The following is a 19,568-nucleotide window of genomic DNA, read 5'->3' as shown; positions in this document are numbered from 1 at the left end:
GATTATCCAAAATATAGTGTGGAGAAACTGCAAATATCAGGATAACTTTGGATACGGTTTTTAAGAAGCTGACTAATATAATGCCTGTGTGGGGAGAAATATTTTACCTGCCTTCTCATGTGGCCCTCTAACCTAACATCTCTTGTTTTTCAGGAAGGAAAAGCTATTTCCTCTAAATGCATTTGTAGTTAGGAAGACTGGTTTTACACCAAATTTTATGATATATTAACCTTAGCCACCTAGGCTAGAAGTAGCTTAGAAACAAGCGTTGAAGAATCTACTTCAGCATTTGCATGCTAATGCAAACATTGTGTCTGTGTGGTACTGGGCAGGCAAATAATACTCTTATCTTTTGTTATTACCTGGGGACTCTAACTGTGTCACTTGGGCAGTCAGTTCAGCAATTGGCTAGGTCATTATGCTTGCAATATTGACTTCTAATTAGGTGTCAACACAGCAGCACCAAGAACACACTACTCTTTATCAATGTCTTTCCAAAGTATGTTCCTCATCGACCACCTCCCTCCTCCTTTAAAAAGTACCAATACAGAATGGAGAGTGCTATCCCAGTTTTCATATAGTGAGAATCCCTATTAGAAGAGATTAAGTTTTGAGTAAGCATAATGGATAAACATCCAAGAAAGCATCTATTGCTCAACTTATATGGAAATTTAGGTTTTTTAAAAAGTTTATTTATCTTTGGGAGAGAAAGCGTGTTTGTGCATGCATGCTGGGGAGGGGCGGGAGAGTTAGAGGGAGAAAGAGAGAAAGAGAGAGAGAGGGAGAGGAGAGGGAGAGGGGAGAGAGAGAGAATCCCAAGCAGGCTCTGTGCTAACAGGAGGGTTCAATCTCAAGAACTAACTGAGAGATCGTGACCTGAGCTGAAATCAAGAGATGGGTGCTTAACTGACCAAGCCACCCAGGCGTGCCCCTGAAATTTAGATTTTATTGCTAATTCAACAATAGGGCTCATCATGGAAAAGATGGGCTTTGGAGTTTAACTTAGATCTACATCCAGGCCCTATCACTCACCAATTGCGTGACCTTAGAAAAATAACTTTATTGAGCTTCAATGTCCCCACATATAAAATTAATACTCCCTATGGGTTTGATGAATAAACTATTCAAAACAGTAATCTATTATATTATCTTCAACATACAAAATTTGCTCCTTTCTCTCCACTCAATCTATCCAAATCTCACCCATTCCAAAAAGATTCATTCAAATTTCACTTCCTTAGTAAAGCTTCGCCTAGTCTAAAATGGCCCCTTTTTCCTCCAATCTTCTACTAAGACCTTCATGTAGAGAATTCATTTGATAATTAATCATATATTGCCTAGGACTGTTTCTAGCTTGCCAGCCTAAACCATTATATCATCTCCTCCAGTGCCTAGCAGGATTCCTACATGTAATATGGGAGTAATAAATATTTGCTGGTTCCATAGTCATTTCATTTTTTAAATGATTCTTGGAAAATAGTCAACACCATGGGCTTAGAACATTGTCCATGACTTATCTCTAGGGATCACAGAGTTAACAGTCTTAAACATCATTCAACTCTTCTATTTTTAAATATAGTTATTTTTTAATGTTTGTTTATTTTTGAAAAAGAGAGTACAAACAGGGGAGGGGCAGAGAGCGAGAGACAGAATCTGAAGCAGGCTCCAAACTCTGAGCTGCCAGCACAGAGCTGGACACAGGGCTCCAATTCACGGACCTTGAGATCATGACCTGAGCCAAAGTTGGATGGTTAACTGACCAAGCCACCCAGAAGCCCCTCTTCTATTTTTTAAAAAATAGCAAGAGTAATAGCTCTCATTAAGTGAACATCTATCACATGCTGTACTATACTAAATATTGACAAATACTGATAGTAGTTAAGAGGTTAAGCTGGGGAGTATCAGCCTACCTTGGTCCAAATCTCAGCTTTGTTCTAGCTGTATAAATCTTGGACCAAGCACTTAGCCTCATATAGCCTCAATGTTTCCAATTATAAAAAGTCCTCAAATTATTAGTATTAATTCAGAAGCAGCTATTACTATTAGCATGAGAAAGCTAAGGTATACAGAAATTAAATTTCTATTTTATACCTAGTATGTTTACTTTTTAGAATACGGTTTGCATACTTTCCTTTACTAGAGAAATTGCGAAGTATGTTCTACGAGACCAGTGCTCTAACCCCTGAGCTACGGAGCCTGCGAAGTATGTTCTAGACTAGTGCCACTGCAGTTAGTAGAAACAATATAGAATGATGAATATTAGTTATAACACAAACATAAATGTCACTGATCCCTATATTCAATGTGGTATTCTGGAACAGAAAAAGGACATCTGTAGAAAAACTGGTGAAATCCAAAACAAAATCTGTATTTTACTTATTGGTATCATAACAATGTTGGTTCTAAGTTTCGATAATTATACCATGGTTATATAAAAAGTCAACATTAGAAAAATCAATGGTTTCAGTTAGATCTATTTTAACACACCTCTTTCAGTGGACATAAAGATTATCTGAGCAACAGGAATAATGTAAGATGTTAACGTTAGGTGTATAGAAACTCTTTGTACTATCTTTGTAATATTTCTGTAAATCTAAAATATTTTAAGATAAAGTGTTAAAAAAATAAATGTCATGATAAAAACTTTTTTAGAGGGAAGTAAATTTACTAATAAAGTCATCATTAGTGTCCCTGTACAGCCTTGCAAAATGATGGCTATGCAGACTATGGACAGCATTTTAAAACACCCATGATGTGGGGAGCCTGGGTGGCTCAGCCAGCTGAGTGTCTAATGTCAACTGAGGTCAAGATCTTATGGTTCATGAGTTCAAACCCCATGTCAGGTTTTGTGCCAACAGCACGGAGCCTGATTTAGATTCTGTCTCCCTCTCTCTCAAAGATAAACATTAAAAAAAAAAATACCCATGATGTAATACCATATTTGAGGAGGTAGTATAACAAAATCGTCTGTATATCATAATAATTGTGAGAGGCAAAACAGTGTGGTGGTTAAGGGCAGAGACTCAAAGCCAGATTTGGAGAATCCATATCTAATAGAACCTGACTGACAGAACAGAGATTTAGAGTTTTCTAGCCACTTTAAGTAAGTTATTGACCTCTATGTGTTTCAGTTTCCTAATCTGTAAAATGGGGCAATAGGAACCTATTCTATTTTGTTGTGAGGATTAAATCCATGGTAAGCCTTAGAACAGTACCTGGTACATAGTAAGTGCATAGTAAGTGGTACAATACTGCATCTAAAAGCATGCTGAGGTGGAGGGGGAGAAATGAGATAAAAGAACATAGCAAAATGAGATGATAATTATTTAGAATGATGGGATTGTGTTTTTTCCCCCATTTTCCAGATCTTCCTTAATGTGTTTATAAAATTATCAATGTAATCCAAGTTTAAAAGGTAACTAAGACTACTCAATAGTTCTTCATTGAGTGACAAGCATTGTATTATCTTTACTTTAGTGTACATTTGAGCATCTCCATTAATAAAAAAAAAAAAAATTTAAGGGAAAAACAGGTCACCAGCCTAAGGATTTTTCATACTTTACAAAAACTGACTCTAGGTTTCAGTCTTGCTACAACAGATATTTATATAAAGTTAGGAGGAGAGAGATAAACACATGAAAATTAAAAATCAAGACCCACCTGGAAGGGAGACTATCAAGCACTGTTTTAGTTTGTTGGGACTATGATTTCATTTTTAAAAAAGAAATGCTTTGCAATGATGTTGCTGAATGTAAACACATATACATATAGGTTTATACAATATTAATATCTCTACCTGAGAAGTAACTGCTTCAGTGTTTTTCTGGTCTGATGGTTAAATACATATTTATACTTTTAAAGTCAATATTTGTACAATAGACAAGAACAGTGCCTATCAGCTAAATACATATTTAGGACTGTACCACATGTATTACAAACATGTACTAAAATCGAAAGCTTATATTTATACAGAGCCTTTCATCTTGAAGGGGGCTAAAGAGCTTTACAAACATATGTACATAAAAGGACGTTCGCACTGATAGGCAGGCAAGGTATCGGTTCACCCACTCCCCTGTTCCTCCCAGCAGTCTGGGGTAGGAACACATGGTGTCAACAGATGTAGCTCTGTAACAGCTGCAGAGACATGGAACACACTAATCCACCTTGTGGTGCACAGTCACTGGAAGAGGGCTTGCAACTTGAGAAGGGCAACTGCTGTCTTCGTGCGGAGAAGAACCCCGGCCATTTCCAGCTTTGTGTTTTTAAATAATTCTCTACCAAACTCAACTAATCACTTGACAAAATTGAATTTGATACTGGAAATGGTTTCTGAATGCAAAATACTTTCTGATGATGGGAAGTAGGTCGACAAATGCTTCCCCCTGCCCTTGTTAGATTTAGAAAGAGAGAGAGAGAGAGAGAGAGAGAAAGAGAGAAAGGGTCACAACATTCTGGAGAAATGGTTCAAAATATTCTAAGAATAGCTTCGTCTCAGAGGATTGGGTTGGTACTTCAGAAGACAGTCATATTTTCCCCCCATTTAATTAGGACACTAAGTTTTTCAAATTACTTTATATAGATGGGTCTATCTATACTATATACACAATGGAGACTTTATATTAAAAATTCTGCAATCACTATACAAGCATATACAAGTATGGCAATGTGATTAGGAATGTGACATTCACTGATTTCACCTTTGCCTAGAATATGAACTGAAAAATAATAACCAAAGAAAATTCCATCAGTGAATCCACTTGTTCCAGCTTCTCTCTCCCTCCAATGCTTTTATGCAGGTGAAACCTAGTGAAAATGACACTAGTGAAAAGGACTAAGAGCCAAGTAAGCAACAAAAGGGCAGTAGCCTGAGAGGGTCTGAGAGTGTGGATGGGTTTCTGGCTTAAGAAGGCTCAGACTCAGGCTCCTTGGCCTCGGCAGTACACAAGCTTCCCCCCTGACCGCTGACTTACCAAATGGTTCTAGGCACTTCCTGGCAACTATGTGTTCATTAATATAGCCACAAATTGTTTAAAAATACGTAATTTCAGATCATTTCTGATAACACAGGCCTTAGGTTTGTGGTTACCAAACTAAACTAAGCTGAGGGAAAAAGGGAAGAGGCTCAAAAGAGTTACTGTGAATAAGCTGATGATGAGCAGAAATAATTATCTGCCTTGTATAAGTTCTAAGGAAGAAAATATTTCTTTGGCCACTGTCTGATTCTGGAATAAACACATGCAAGCAAGGGAGGAGGGAACGGGGAGGCGAAAGCAAGCAGAAGAGAACAGTCTTATTTAACTGTTTTTATGTGGGTAAAATGATTTGTGCCACAGTATTTCCATAAGAAGTGGGACCATTATTTTCCTGTAGAAACACATTTGGTTTGAAAAGTATCACTGGACAGGATGTGAAAATCAAACTGAATGAATTATTCACAACCCCCGATCAGAGGTGATCATTATTTCTGATGCTCCAAACAGTGATTAGGATTCTGCCCTGAGATGTCATTTTCTCGCTGAGTAACACCAGCGACACAGAAAGGCATTATCTATCTATCCATACATGTATTTTTTCTCCTGGGAGGACCTTGGTTTAATGTTACTATAACAGATACTAAAAACATGACAATATTAACATTTATTCTGATGGTGCCCATAAATGCCATTAGTCTGACACAAAGTGTCAACACTAATCATGACCCAAAATTAACACCAAAATTGACATCAGCATTAATTGTGCCATCAGTGTGAATAGAATGTGCAATTGCACAAACACACACACACACACACACACGGACACTTTCCAAAGCTACTGTTACTACAAAATAAAATACTAATATTAACCTCAACCAATAAATTTGAAGGGAAAGCTAAGGGGCAAAACAGGACAGGATTGTGTTTTTAAGAATGTAAGAAGCATCCATCAACTGTAGCTATCTATGCTGTGGGAAGCAGTTAAAGTATATCTTTGCCATGCTTGCCTTTCTTCTATCTCCTCACTTTGAGTTCAGCTGTAATAATATTTTTCTATGTAGACTTAAATAGAGGCGAGACTGTGGCTTTAACATTAAAGCTTTATTTTCCATGCTAAAAGTCTAACAGTTGAAATTTCCTGGCAAAGCCTCCTGTAGCTATTGTGTTACTACTGCTAATGCCAGGAAAATGACCATTCTGCAAGGCCCTGGAGCAGCAATACAAAGAATTCTCCCGCATTCAAGCTGAAGTGGACCTAAGCATGATCTGCATTATGGAGATGAGGAAACGAAGGCCTGGTGAGAAAGAATCTGAACTTGAGTTTCTTTACAGACACATAATTAAATGTTACCTCCCCTCACTTCTATAATTTGTATGGAATGTTATATCTTCACTTTTAGCTGGATTCTATAAAAAAATAATGACAACATTAACTCATGTTAGAATATCATGAAAAAACATACTTGATGAAATAGTAGAAAAATACTGTATAGGTGTTAAAATGTGCCTTTTTAAACCAGGCGATACAATGTTTGACATAATTTGTGCCATTCAGAAAAACATGCTGAAAAAAATGTCAATGCCTTTCCATATTGTATTATCTGCTGGATATCATATTCCGTTGCCTAGTGTTGTATGATCACATAAAAGAGTTGAAAACAATTTTCTTAACAGCTGAAAACTCTCTTTTTCATGCTTGGATAATTCAAAAATGGCTGAACAAACTTACCTCAACCTTTCAAAAAAAACAATAAAAGGGTAAGAAAAAATCATTTTTAGAGGAAAAAAACTTCATCCCAGAGGTAATTTTTTGAAAAATATTACTGATGATTAGAAATAATAATTTCTAATTGAACAGGGGAATTATCTCTCCTGCAATATTTATAAATATGAAGCCACAGTAATTTTATGCATATACACACAATGCTTTTACCAATTTAACTTACCATTTTTTTTTTTAAAGCATGCAATAGAGCACATACAAGCCAGTGGTATTTGAGAAATGGGGCACAGGAGTAATTGGATGATATGGAAATTAACCAAGTTGGCCTACTGCAGTTCAGGAAACCCTGCCCATTAATCATACAAACGAATGTTGAACTCGGATGCTCCACGCTACACCTCATCCTCGGGTGTCATCTGTTGCTGTCCTGATGTTCATTATTGCCTTTAGTTTGAGCTGTAAAGTCTCTTGTCATAGGGTACTATATCATATCCTTTTTCAGCAAAATCTTAAAACGTAAGGTGCATTAAAATGTTGGCAAGCACACCTTTTGTTTAAAGGCTATCTTATCTTTAGAACTGACTTTTGAAGGGGACTGAGGAGCCCTCCACAAGTTTTGCTTTGGTTGGCCAATGGATGCAGTAAGATTTTCAGTCACCCTCAATGGGCCTCGGTTTGCTAATAATGAAATGAGTCAAATGAACTAATCCGTCTCTTGAAAAATCTCCAATACCAAAAACAGCCATTCAGGAGGAATTCTAAGAAAAGTATATGCAGAATAAATAGGTGATGGGTATTAAGGAAGGCACTTGTTGTAATGAGCACCGGGTGTTGTATGTAAGTGGTGAATCACTAAATTCTACACTTGAAACTAATATTACACTGTATGTCAACTGGAATTTATATACAAATTTTAAAAAAAAGAGAGAAAAGTATATGCATCCCAAAAGAATAGTGTTAAAATTCATTAAAAGTAATTCTGTGGCAGGAAGACATATCTTTCAAAATTAGCCTCAATATTTTTCTAATGAGGGGCTCAACTTTGCTTCTGAGGATCATTTTAGACAAAGACTCATAGCCAAACATGTTCACCCAGAGGATAAAACAAAATGCGTAGTAATTGAAAATAAAACTATCTTAACCACCTATTTAATAACATGTCTTTTTCTATACTTGAAATTCCTATCTTGTTAGGCCTAAAAAGATTCAAAACTGGGGTTTGGGGAAGCCGTTGATGAAAAAGAAGACAAGTATAAATTAAGAATGCTTATATGTAATCAGTGGTGTGTGATACTTTTTTGCTGAGGATCTCAAAGCACTTACAAACACTTCCCCATCTTCAGGGATAGAGTGGTGGCAAGGACCATTAGTCTCTTTTTATAACCCGAACAATCAATGCACAGACTATGGTCCTGTTTTTCAGATCTGCTTTCTTCAGGTCTATTTCAAAGCTCACCTTCAGCATACTACAATACAAATACGCCTCGTTTCCAATATATATCTAAAAGATTGACATGGACTCAATTACTAGACCTAGAATGAAAAGTTAAACTGATATCAAAAGAATGAAACAAAAGCACAGTAAAATACATCCAAATTAGCTTCACATTCATGGAGGTTAAATTGAGTAAAACAATGTACAAAAGTCTAATGTTAAACTAGAAAAATCTTTGGGTTCTATGTGCATGAGAGATGGACTCAAGCCTACAAACATGCACAAACTCTCCTCCAGTCAGAGTTCAAAGCATAAGTGTTTCCATTAGAATCTAAGCCCACGATAATGCAAGGAATTCCTTTGAGAGGAGAGAAAATGTCAACTAAGTAAATTCAGACAGAGGGCTATAGTGGCTTCTCTAAAATAAGAGGTCTTTTGGGTTAAAAGGGTTAGCCTAAGAATTGTCAAAATGGGTCTTATAATTAATTTCTTCCAATCTTTCAGGTTTCTATAAGCTTACCATCTTCCTTTCCTTGCCAACCCCCCAATTTTTTTGTTTTTATACTCAAATTAGAGATTTCAAAAAACTATAGCAACGTATAAGTGAGGAGCAATGCCAAAATGATAAGATTTGTTTAAGCTAGTTAGTAGATGCGGGGATATTTGATATATCACTCTCTATATTTTTTCTAAGTCTGAAATATTTTAGAATGAAAAAATTATAGATACTTACACCTTGGTGAAGCCAGACATCAACACGTTGCCAACAACTAAATATTGGCAAGGCTGAGCAGTTCTAGGACTGAATTCCTAATTCCCACCATCCCTATCCTTTCACCTCAAGAACATAAAAGATACCAGGCATGATGGCAACCAGTCTTTAAACTTTAATATCCACTATTTTTTTCCTCTTCGATCATCCTCTTCCTAAAAAGATGTTTCTTGTAAAAAATGCAAAGGGCAAGGATGTGATATGGCTTGACAGATCTCTGCCCAAAGAGTTAAAAATGCAATTGCATATTGGAGGAACACCAGGCAAAGCCTACCACACCAACTAAAAAAAAAGAGGAAGGGTACCACTGGATCCATCTCGCCAAACAGGACAATTCAAGAGGCCCGTCTGAATGCCAAGCTGCTGAGAAGGAAAACCCTGACACCTAGTGCCTATCTGAAGAAGTGAAGCCTTGGGGCGACTGCAACTCTTAAAGGAGTGGTGTAGTGTGAAGGTAGTCACCAGGTTGTATTCAACTTGGAATATGCTTCTGTCCCAGAAATACTTTAAGGAAAAAATTTAATACCACATAAGAATTCCAGTCTTTAGCTGCTGATCCTTTTTGGAATACACATCCTGCACCTAATTATTATGGCTGCTTCTAAATAGAGAAGCTTCCTCTTATCTCAGTTTTTCATTATGACAGGAGAGATGAGGGGGAGGTTTTACATGTTTAAAAAGCCCATGTGCTGACAGAGTAAGGAAAACAGGGTCCTACTTTCTGTCCACACTGAAAGTGCTATAAAAGTCGCTTATCATATCCTTCAATGCTGCCCCGTTTAGATGTTCATGATTTATTTCATGGAGCAGTTAAAGGAAATATACTAAAAGAACGCTAGTAACATTTCAGAACAAGTAAGAATATAGTCTCAAGAAGGCTAGGGTTTTCTTTGTCCTACACGAAGCAAAGTTAAGTTGTTCTCTGTCAAGTCTGTTACCGCCCTTGGCTTGATCTTAGCCTGAGCCTTTTAATAACAGGATTTCGTGCGAAAAGTAGCTGCAGTGGATTGTGAACTGTTACTCAAAACGTTCCCACCTGCAATTACAGCTTCCACCAAATGATCAAAACAGGTTAGCAAACTGGCAGGACAATGAAAACAATTCTTCCAAAATTGAGAAGCAGTAAAAGTAGAACTGCTAGTTGGCTGCACTTCCTCTGTATCGGGGCCCAGCAGCATACCACTCATCTAGTTGTGTATTTACATACACTGCTCATCGCTGTAGCTTCATAGCAGCTAGAATTGAAATAAGTTTAGTCTATGTTGCGATCATATTTTCCACAATTTTCATCTTTACTTGAAACTATTAAAAAAATCCTAGACAACTCATCTTTGGAGCTATTTGCAAGTAACACAGTTCACAGATTTGGTCTACATCTCTTTTATTCCTACTCTACATTCATACTAAATGCAGTGCCATTCAAACCTGACAATGAGAAAAATGGGTTCTCCTACACTTCCATCATGAATAAGGCGGCATTCCTTCAGTTACATCTTTCTTGATGGGGAAAGGACAACTAGGAAAATAGAAAGGAGAAAGTGGCTTACATCACATCAGAAAATCTCAGAAAATCTCTTTCTTCTGCTTTTAACATGGAGACAATATTCAAAATGCAGGTCACATCTCTGCTGAAACAGCCAATATTCTTTCTCAAATGGCAAACAAGTTACCTAAAACTAAATGGTACTGAATTGTTCAAAGTCCTGGTCCCATTACCATTTTACCTATTTACTGTCCTGGAAAAAAAAAAAAAAACAAAACAGGGAAGAAGCCTGGCCACCCATATAGCCAATGCTCTGAAAAGTACAGGTTTTTTGCTTTTGATTATGAGGAAAACCATTTTGACTCATGGGGAAACTCTGCGGGAATCTCTTGTTTTACCTTTATTCCTTATATCCATGTGTTAACTTTTAAACCCAGAAACTTCAATCCTTCAGGGTAATGCAGTATCACCCACAATGATGACCTGGTAGAGCTGTCCCCTTTGGAGAACACCACATTATGATGATTTAATGTCTATGTAGCACCAATACATTTACATTGAGCCTTGGCTCTCAGAACATTAGCAGGTCAATTTTTTATTCCTTTTTTAATAAGACAATTTCTCAAGGCTCTGTTCAGATGCCCAGTCTCTTTGGGACAGGACAGATTTGCTCCACATCTCATCAGCATGAGCTCTTTTCTTTCCCTTCACATCACTCTTGGGGTAATGCGTAGAGTACCAGGCTCATGACAAACTTGTCTCTTTGGCCAAAGAGAATTAAACTGCAATAGCTGGAAGTCAACTTGCTCTGATAAAACTGGGCTCAGCATGAGGAAATACATCCCACTGATGCCTTGTCATCTCTTAGACACAGCTGTCCCTCAGAATTCTGACTGCTGAAACTCCATCTTCAGATTGGTTGGTTTCTCAGTGAACGTGCACCATTGTATGCTCAAGCTATTGGTAACAGAGTTTTGATGTTAATAACCCAACCCCATTCCTGTTGTGCAATACCCTATAATCTAGCTACAGCCACTGACTGACTGCCCCAGCTATCCCAGGCATTAGTCACTAACTGCTCACAAAAGAACATGGGTCTCATTCCTCCTGAGCTCAAAGACTCAGAAACAGCAAGCTAACAACTCAGCCTCAATCCCAGTCAATCATCTGAAGAAAAGGAAAGGAGAACAAAGAAACTAGGCAACCCTTTAGGGAGGGAAAAGAGTAAACAAGAAAGTGAGAACCAACAAAAATAAAACTAAAAAATTTAAATATAATTAGATTTCTCAATTTCAAGGTTATTAAAGCACTGGGCAAAGGGAAACATACGGTCCCCATTCTGACTCTACTGCTTGTAACTATAGTACTAGACAGCTGTTTAAGACATCACTTTTCTACCCAGGTTTGTTGAGTCTTAAAGGGGTTAAAAAAACCTTTAATTTTTTTTTATTCTTTTGTGTGTGTGTGTGTGTGTGTGTGTGCGTGCGCGCGCATGTGTGCGTGTGTGTGTGCGCGTGTGTGTGGTCCTTGGGTACAGAGTCCCGTATAATAAGACTATTTGTATTCATACTGGCAGAGTAAACACTACATGTTCATGCCCAGGCAGCTCTGTGCTTGTAATTTCAGCAAGAACAGAGCTCTGTCCCTCTGGGACTTCACTATTCCCCCAGTCTCCATTCGCTCAAACACAGAATGAGAGCAGAGAGAAAGCAGGAGAGAAAGATCATGGCAAGAGGTTTCACAGAGCAGTGCAGCTAGCTTTCGTGTGGCCCAAAATCTCAATTTTTGTTTTAATTACATTACTTAAAACTGTTTTTCTCTCAGCCCCATGTTCACAAGGGTGCCTTCCACTCCTAAAGACTACATTGTTGAATGAATCAGAATTTAGGTCGAGCACAATGAAGCTTTTCTTTGGTGTTGAGACGCTCACTATGTAGATGCCACACTGTGGTATAAGCCTCTGCTTCAACTTGGTGTGTTAACGAGTACATATCTATTCTTGTGAAAATTCTACGCACCTTCCCTCCCTAGCCTCTTGCCTTTGCTATTTGTTGAGGCATTTGATTAGAGAAACTGTAAGTCTGATACTCTATATCTGGTCCAATGCCTGCATCCATCTTAATACCAATTCATCTACTTTTGGCATCCGCTTGTGTACTTACTGAAACAGCATACACCTTGCATATACAGTAACATTTTTCGAAAAAGATACTGCACAAAATGTAAAATACCACATACTATCTCCAAAGGTCTACCCAGCCTGTTTATGGAGAACACTTGTGTAAAGATTACTCTTTCTAAAGAATGAGATTTATTTAGGGGTTCTATCTAAGGTTGAAATAAAAATCTATCTCTTTTTAGGTTTATTATTGTTGTTTTGGTTGTAATTGTAGCTTAGAAGCATAGTTAAAATCAGGAAAAGGAGGAGATAGGGTATGGAGCAGAATATGACTTTGTATCATTATTAACAGTGCACCATAAAAAAGAGGATTCTAATGCCAGAAAACGAATTCTTAGACAACTATCAGAAATGGGCCTTCTGCTACATTCTTTTATGTTTTTTAAACACCTGGCTCTGATTGAGCCCCTTTAAGAATATATTTACCATGATCATAACAGAACTAGAACAAATTACCTGAGCACAGAAAATAAACCAAGAAAGGCGTACTAATATGTAAGTACCCAAATAAAAAAAAAATCAAGCAAAATAATACTTTAAACGTTTTTATTATAGAAAAATCTCAGGGGCCCCTTGGTGGCTCAGTTGGTAAAGCGGCCGACTTTGGCTCAGGTCATGATCTCATGGTTCATGAGTTCCAGCCCCGCATCAGGCTCTCTGCTGTGAGCATGGAGCCAGCTTCATCCTCAGTCTCCCCCTCTGCTGCCCTTCCCCCACCTGAGTACTCATGTGTGTGTGCTCTCTCTTCTCAAAAATTAAAAAAAAAAAAAAGAAAAATCTCCAAATTTCAGGTATATACCAAAATAGAGAAAGCAGTCTATTCCTATGTATAGATCATCTAGCTTTCATTAACAAGTCTCGGACAGTTTGTTTTTCTCTATACTCCCACACTCACCTCTCTATTACTCTGAAGCAAATCCTAGACATTGGATTGTTTCATCTGTGACTATTTTAGTTGTTATGTGTAACAGAAAACATTACCTTTTTTTTAGAAAGCAAAACTGTAATACCATTTTAAAAAGTACATTATCACACCTAAAAACATAATTCCTTGATGTGCAGTCAATGTTCTCTCCCTAAAGAACTCTACCAACAAGACTACTATGTGCCTATGCAGCATCTAAATTAATGCTACTTACTGACCACCCCTATCGAAAGCTGCTACTAGTGGGCACAGAGATAAGAAAAGGAAGGACGGGACTCAACTACTTGCCTCATTTCCTCCTGGAAGCCTGTTCATGTGGACCAGCTGACCTTGATCATCCAACACAAGCTCAGTATATGTCAGCATGTCAGAAGGCAGGGGGGGTGATGGAAGGAATGCTTGAGTGGACATGGACTCCCAGAGTTTGATCAGAGACTAGTGGAGGAGAGAAGTTTGGATAATCAGTGACAATAAGTATTTCAACAAACACAAAAATAAATACCAGGTTTCAGCCAATCTGATTTTGTTCTTTCCTTTCCAAGTGTTCTGCTGAGCATCAAAGCATTAGACCAAATTCTGCAGCTATCATTCTCAGTTAAAACAGATTTGTAATTATTTTTCACATAATGTTTTTTAATATCAAAATTAGGCACTTTTCCAGCAAAGTCAAATAAATTACTGAGTGATTCTGAGTCAGCACAAGAGCATTAACAAATACAATAGACATAACAATACCCAGAAAAATTAAAATAAAACACTAAATAAGTAGCATTAATCCTTCTTTTTTAAAAAAGAAGACAAATCCTAGAAGAATAGAAAAATAGTCAGAAAAAGTGATATGACACACAGCTAATATCAAAAAAAATCTAAGAAGGCAAGAATAAAGTTTCTACTAGAGGCTCAGGGGAAGGATCCTTTTCCTAATGTCTTTTCAGATCTATAGGCCCATATGCAGGAATTAGCTCATCAGGGATATAGGACTATTTGTAAATGTGCAGATTAATTCTGCTCAACTTTGAAAAGACAGACACACCTATTCATTTTAAAACCATTATGATTTTCATTTCCAACTTCCTATTACCAACAAATGCCTCATGAAGTGGGAACTAGTTGTTTCTTTGGTTGTCTCAAAACATTTAAAGGCAGTATGATACATTCATACCTACATGTTCCAATCACAGTGTTTATGTCTATTCTATAGGAAGAACTATATAAAGTGTCATTTCTATTTATAGTTCTGGCACTGGGGAACAGAACCAACACTCAACTTGTAGGGCAACAATGTTGGCAATACTAAATGAAGATAGCTATGTTTCCAGACAGAGAACTTATAAACAAATGACCACATACAGGAAATCTCTTTGTATTTGCATATTTACAAGGCCACATAATATTACTTTATCGAAATTCAAATGTGGTAATACTAGTAGTATTGACTAGAGACTTGGAAAAATCCTATATTCATAGATTGTTTTTTATAAAGGACAAATTCAGTATTCTTTTGATACTCTATCTGTTGCATTTTCTGCTGCTGATGTACTTTTCTTACCTTCTATTGATGGAAGAAAAATCTGCAGCATAGAGAGGATTCACCATACAGATCAAAGGAATTTATTTTCAAATAAAGGATGAGAATCATAATGTATTTTCTCACACTAGTTTTTATTCAGCTATAATAAATCTCCCATGAAAGAATTGATACTTTAAACTGTATATCATGAACTCTATATCCATTTGTATATGTTATCAGTATTGATTCTCATCATATTAACCTATCAGCTAATGACCTGGGTTATCTTGGAAAATAAGAAAAATAGAACTAGAGTTTCAAACTGCTTTTTTAATATCCATAATTTGATCATAACTCAGTAGTTATGATCCTCACATAGGTCATTGTAAACTACCACCACAGGCATGCTGTCTCAGGTTACATTCTTCTCAATAGAGGCTTCTATTCTCACCATTCCTCCTATTAATTCATAAAGAACTATCCAATATCAGAGTTGGCAGACACCAAATCCCGAATGAAACAGAAATGAGAGTAGTGTCAAGATATTTCTTGGCCTCTGGGCCGTTCCAGGCTAAGCTGCATCTAATGGAAATTCAGGAAAACCTTGTCTCTTTAGAACATATCAGAGCCCCCCCAGTAGGCCACCTCTACCTGTCGAAACATCTCTGGGATATCATATATGTATGTTGTCCCCAAGGACTGCGCCTGGAATCTCTTTGATTGAAGCAGGTCTTTGGTAACATATGGAGTGTTGATTAACATTCCATGCAATGGTCCCTGTTTGTCTCCATATGCCTGAAACATGATCTGCAGGAGAAAGAGAATGACAGGGGAAGTTAAGAGACAGAGAAGAAAATCAGCTGCCCAGAGGGGCTTTTTTCATAAATGTTATTTCTTGACACACATTTTTGGTGGATTGAGTAGCTAACACATGCCCTTATACATTAGGTAGTGTTCTCAATTCTCCACAGATTAACCAACTCCAAACATTGTATATGACCAATGATACCCCATGGGTTGCTCTCACTTTTGGATTAGTTGAAATCAACAAGAAAGCACACTGTAAATTTCACATCTCAGAGACAGACTGACCATGCTTGCCTTCTAACGTGACTTGAATTCCATATACTCCAAAATGAAGTATGTTAACTGATGAGTCCAAGTAGTCCTCACAATTAAGTTGAAGAACAGCTGTGTGCTGGAGAGAATTCTGCTCTTTCCCCAACAGTATAAGTCCAGGTCAAGACTCTATCCTCAGGTCTGTGCTTCATAAGTGTTACTAGCCACATTAAGGCTTCAAAGATTTCTGCCAGAAGTGGATTTCATCCATCCACCTTGCTAGTCAGTTCTGGTTAGCTCATTAGACATAGCCCATAGTAAAATAAATGTATTATATATAATACAGATATATATTTATATCCTCCAGTGTGTCTACAACTACTGAATAGCTCCTGTAATACCTGTATTGTCACATAATGAAATCACACCAATTTTTAACCATTTCAACTCAAGTATTTCTAGAAGAGTATTTCATATTTCATATATTTAGATAGTTTTATTGATTATAAATATAAGGGATGCCATTACTTCAATTCAGTTAATATTTATTAAGTGCCCAGAGGTTTTAAAACACTAAACTAGGCACTTTATGCATGAATACATAATATATAAGTTTCCAACACAGTGAATACAAATGGAGCCTGGGAAATAAGGGATGTGGGTATACACACATATATTTATTCTGGTCTAAAATGTATAAGCTTAAATCTACCATTAAAGAATAGATTTGTGAACCTGATATATAGGCCTAACAACATAATTAAGTATTTTCCCAAACCCTGGATACCATTTAGCTAAATGAATCCTTAGCCTCCTACCTCACAGGAACAAATATGTTCTGATGACTGGTCAGTCAGGTCTTATACTGGGCACAAATTGTCTTAGACCACTTAAAACCCCACAGAATGGTGCTTTCAGTCCTATTCTTTATGACTAGTGGTGAAAGTCACTGGGTGGGAGGTAGAATTAGCAATGTCTTAGATAGAAATGGTAATGTTTTAAGAGATTCAAAGTGTTAAGTGCGGTCAAGATATTAGAATGAAGTAACTGGACTCCTCAGAGAAGATAAACCAAATCAAAATAAGAAAAAGGAGTAAAAGCAGCAGGTTCTTGGAGCTATATTACTGTCTATTAGGAAAGACCAGAGCTGTGGGTACAGAATTTGACTCACTTTTGCCAATGTAGAATGAAATCAGGCTGGTCAGTGGTGAAGTGGACTGAGAAAGGAAGCTGGAGAAGGCCCTCTAGGTATGCTCGCTGCTGGTGGGACTTTAAAATGGTAGAACTAGGAGTGCCTGGATGTCTCAGTCAGTTAAGTGTCTGACTTCGGATCAGGTCACGAGCTTGCATTTGTGGGTCTGATTCAGATTCTGTATCTCCCTCTCTCTCCACCCATCCCAACTCATGCTCTGTTTCTCTCTGTCTCAAAATTAGTAATTATTAAAGTTAATTTAATTAAAAAAATTTTTTAAACAAAATGGTAGGACTACTTTGGTCAATAGTTGGGCAGTTTTTTACAAAGTTAAAAATACACTGCCTGTGACCTAGTAATTACACTCATATATTTACCCAAGAGAAATGAAAATATATTTTACATAAAGACTTGTAAATGAGTGTTCACATAGCAGCTTTGTTCATAATAGCCCAAACTGGAAAATAAAACTTCAAATGTCCAATAGGTGAATGAATATAAAAATTCTGGTATATTCATAAAATGGAATACCACTCGGCAATGAAGAGGAACATATCCAGAGTCTATGAAACATGGATGAATCTCAAAAATACTATGCTGAACAAAAGAAGCCACATAGACACTCTACATAGTGTCTAATTTCATTTACATCAAATTCTAGGACAAGCAAAACTCATCTACAATAGCAAGCAAACCAGTGGGTGCCTAGAACTGTGACTCTACCTTTGACTGCAAAAGAGAATAAGAGACCTTTTGGAAGTGTCAAGATGTTCTTTATCATGACTGTGATGGAAGTTTATATGATTTCAGAATGAATTGAAGTATACACATAAAATAAGTACATTTTATTACAACATGCAAATTTTATCTCAATAAAGGTGACTTAAAAAATGTATATTTCTCCCTTGTACTACACATTGTGAATCAAATGACCCATGCAACAGATTACCCAAATCTCTTCTCCCCACTGTGATGGCTGGCATCAGTGTTCAATTACAGCTAACACCACAAAGACTTTACAAGGAAAATGAAACAAAATGAAGCTCAAGCCAGTCAACCTTGCTCTTTGTTGTCAGAATAAACAATGTGCTGAACAAGAGGTTGATGGTAATGGATAGCACTGAATGATCAGCTACCTCCATTAAATTCATTTTCTACTATAATGGACATAGTAGTTAAAAACTGGTAAAGTGTGTGTCTTACAGGTTTATGAAAATATGCATATATTTTATATATCAGACACCTTCATCAGTGGCCATCAAAAAGGCTTCTCTTGGAAAAAAATCTCTGATCCCATAGTCTGCTCCTTTTGAACCTTGTACCTTTTTTATGATAGCACAAATCATAATCATATTACAGACAAACTAATTATCTGTCTTCTTCCACCCTGAAGTAAATTTCTTAAGACTAGAGATCACTTTGAATCCATAGTGCCTGACACCCTATATAGGTGGTCAATCAATGTTACATCAATTAACAAATCAATGAATGATACAAAGGAGTCTACCTTATTTTGAATTCATATAATGACTCACTAGAACAAAGAAAGGGAAAAAAAAAATTGGCAGTAAGTTATCAGGTAAGCATTAGAGGAGTGCCAGAGCTGACTTGAGGGCTGTTCCTTTTGCTGGTTCCCTCCTCCGGCCAGGGGCTCCGGGGTTCACATTCCACAGTGACTGTTGGAACTCTCTCAACTGAAAAGCCTGAAGGAGACCTCTTCCTTCAGGGCTTCCTAAATAGGTAGGACTCACGGTAATAGGGGTTCTCCCTCAGGCAAAAGGTAGCTCATTCATTCTTTCAGATACTTATTGAGTACTTATTTTGTGCCAGGCATAGTACTAAATCCTGATTGAAGGCATCTGAGCCTTTCATGCTCCTGTGTCATCACTAGCCAAAATGAAGGAAATCTAAGAGCTTTCTAATAAAAGAAAGGAAAAATAAAGTAGTTATGAAAAACAAACATATTTATCAAAAACATTGAAATCTCAAGTGGCCATCTTATTTTTCACAAGAATAGACCTGCCTTGAAGCCACTGTAAGAGTTAATTAAAAATATCCCTGCCTATGGAAAGCTCTGACTGAAAATGTCTTTACGGCTGTCTTGAAAAACATCAAATGCAGCAAAAATTATTGAATACTCTTTCTCTTGCTCACCCCTTGCACTCTTGTGCACATGCGCGCGCGCTCTCTCTCTCTCTCTTTCTCTGTTTTAAATGTTTTTACTTATTTTTGAGAGAGAGAGAGAGACAGTGTGAGCAGGGGAGGGTCAGAGAGGGAGGGAGACACAGAATCCGAAGCAGGCTCCAGGCTCTGAGCT

General features: G+C 37.2%; 1 protein-coding gene across 5 annotated transcripts in view; it reads right to left on the bottom strand.

Annotated features, from left to right (window-relative positions):
• ACACA (acetyl-CoA carboxylase alpha) overlaps positions 1-19,568 on the bottom strand; it is a 279,134-nt gene that overhangs the window by 79,753 nt on the left and 179,813 nt on the right. For all 5 annotated transcript variants that reach the window (XM_029929349.1, XM_029929353.1, XM_029929351.1 and 2 more), the window contains 2 exons: positions 15,652-15,807; positions 13,779-13,925 (listed from right to left, as the gene is read on the bottom strand). In XM_029929349.1, coding sequence (XP_029785209.1) covers positions 13,779-13,925; positions 15,652-15,807 — 303 coding nt within the window. The remainder of the gene's footprint in view (positions 1-13,778; positions 13,926-15,651; positions 15,808-19,568) is intronic.

The sequence above is a fragment of the Suricata suricatta genome, chromosome 17, assembly GCF_006229205.1.
Source record: "Suricata suricatta isolate VVHF042 chromosome 17, meerkat_22Aug2017_6uvM2_HiC, whole genome shotgun sequence".
Lineage (NCBI taxonomy): Eukaryota > Metazoa > Chordata > Mammalia > Carnivora > Herpestidae > Suricata > Suricata suricatta.
Note: the sequence above shows the minus strand (reverse complement) of the source record. Positions and strands in the feature narration are given on the sequence as shown.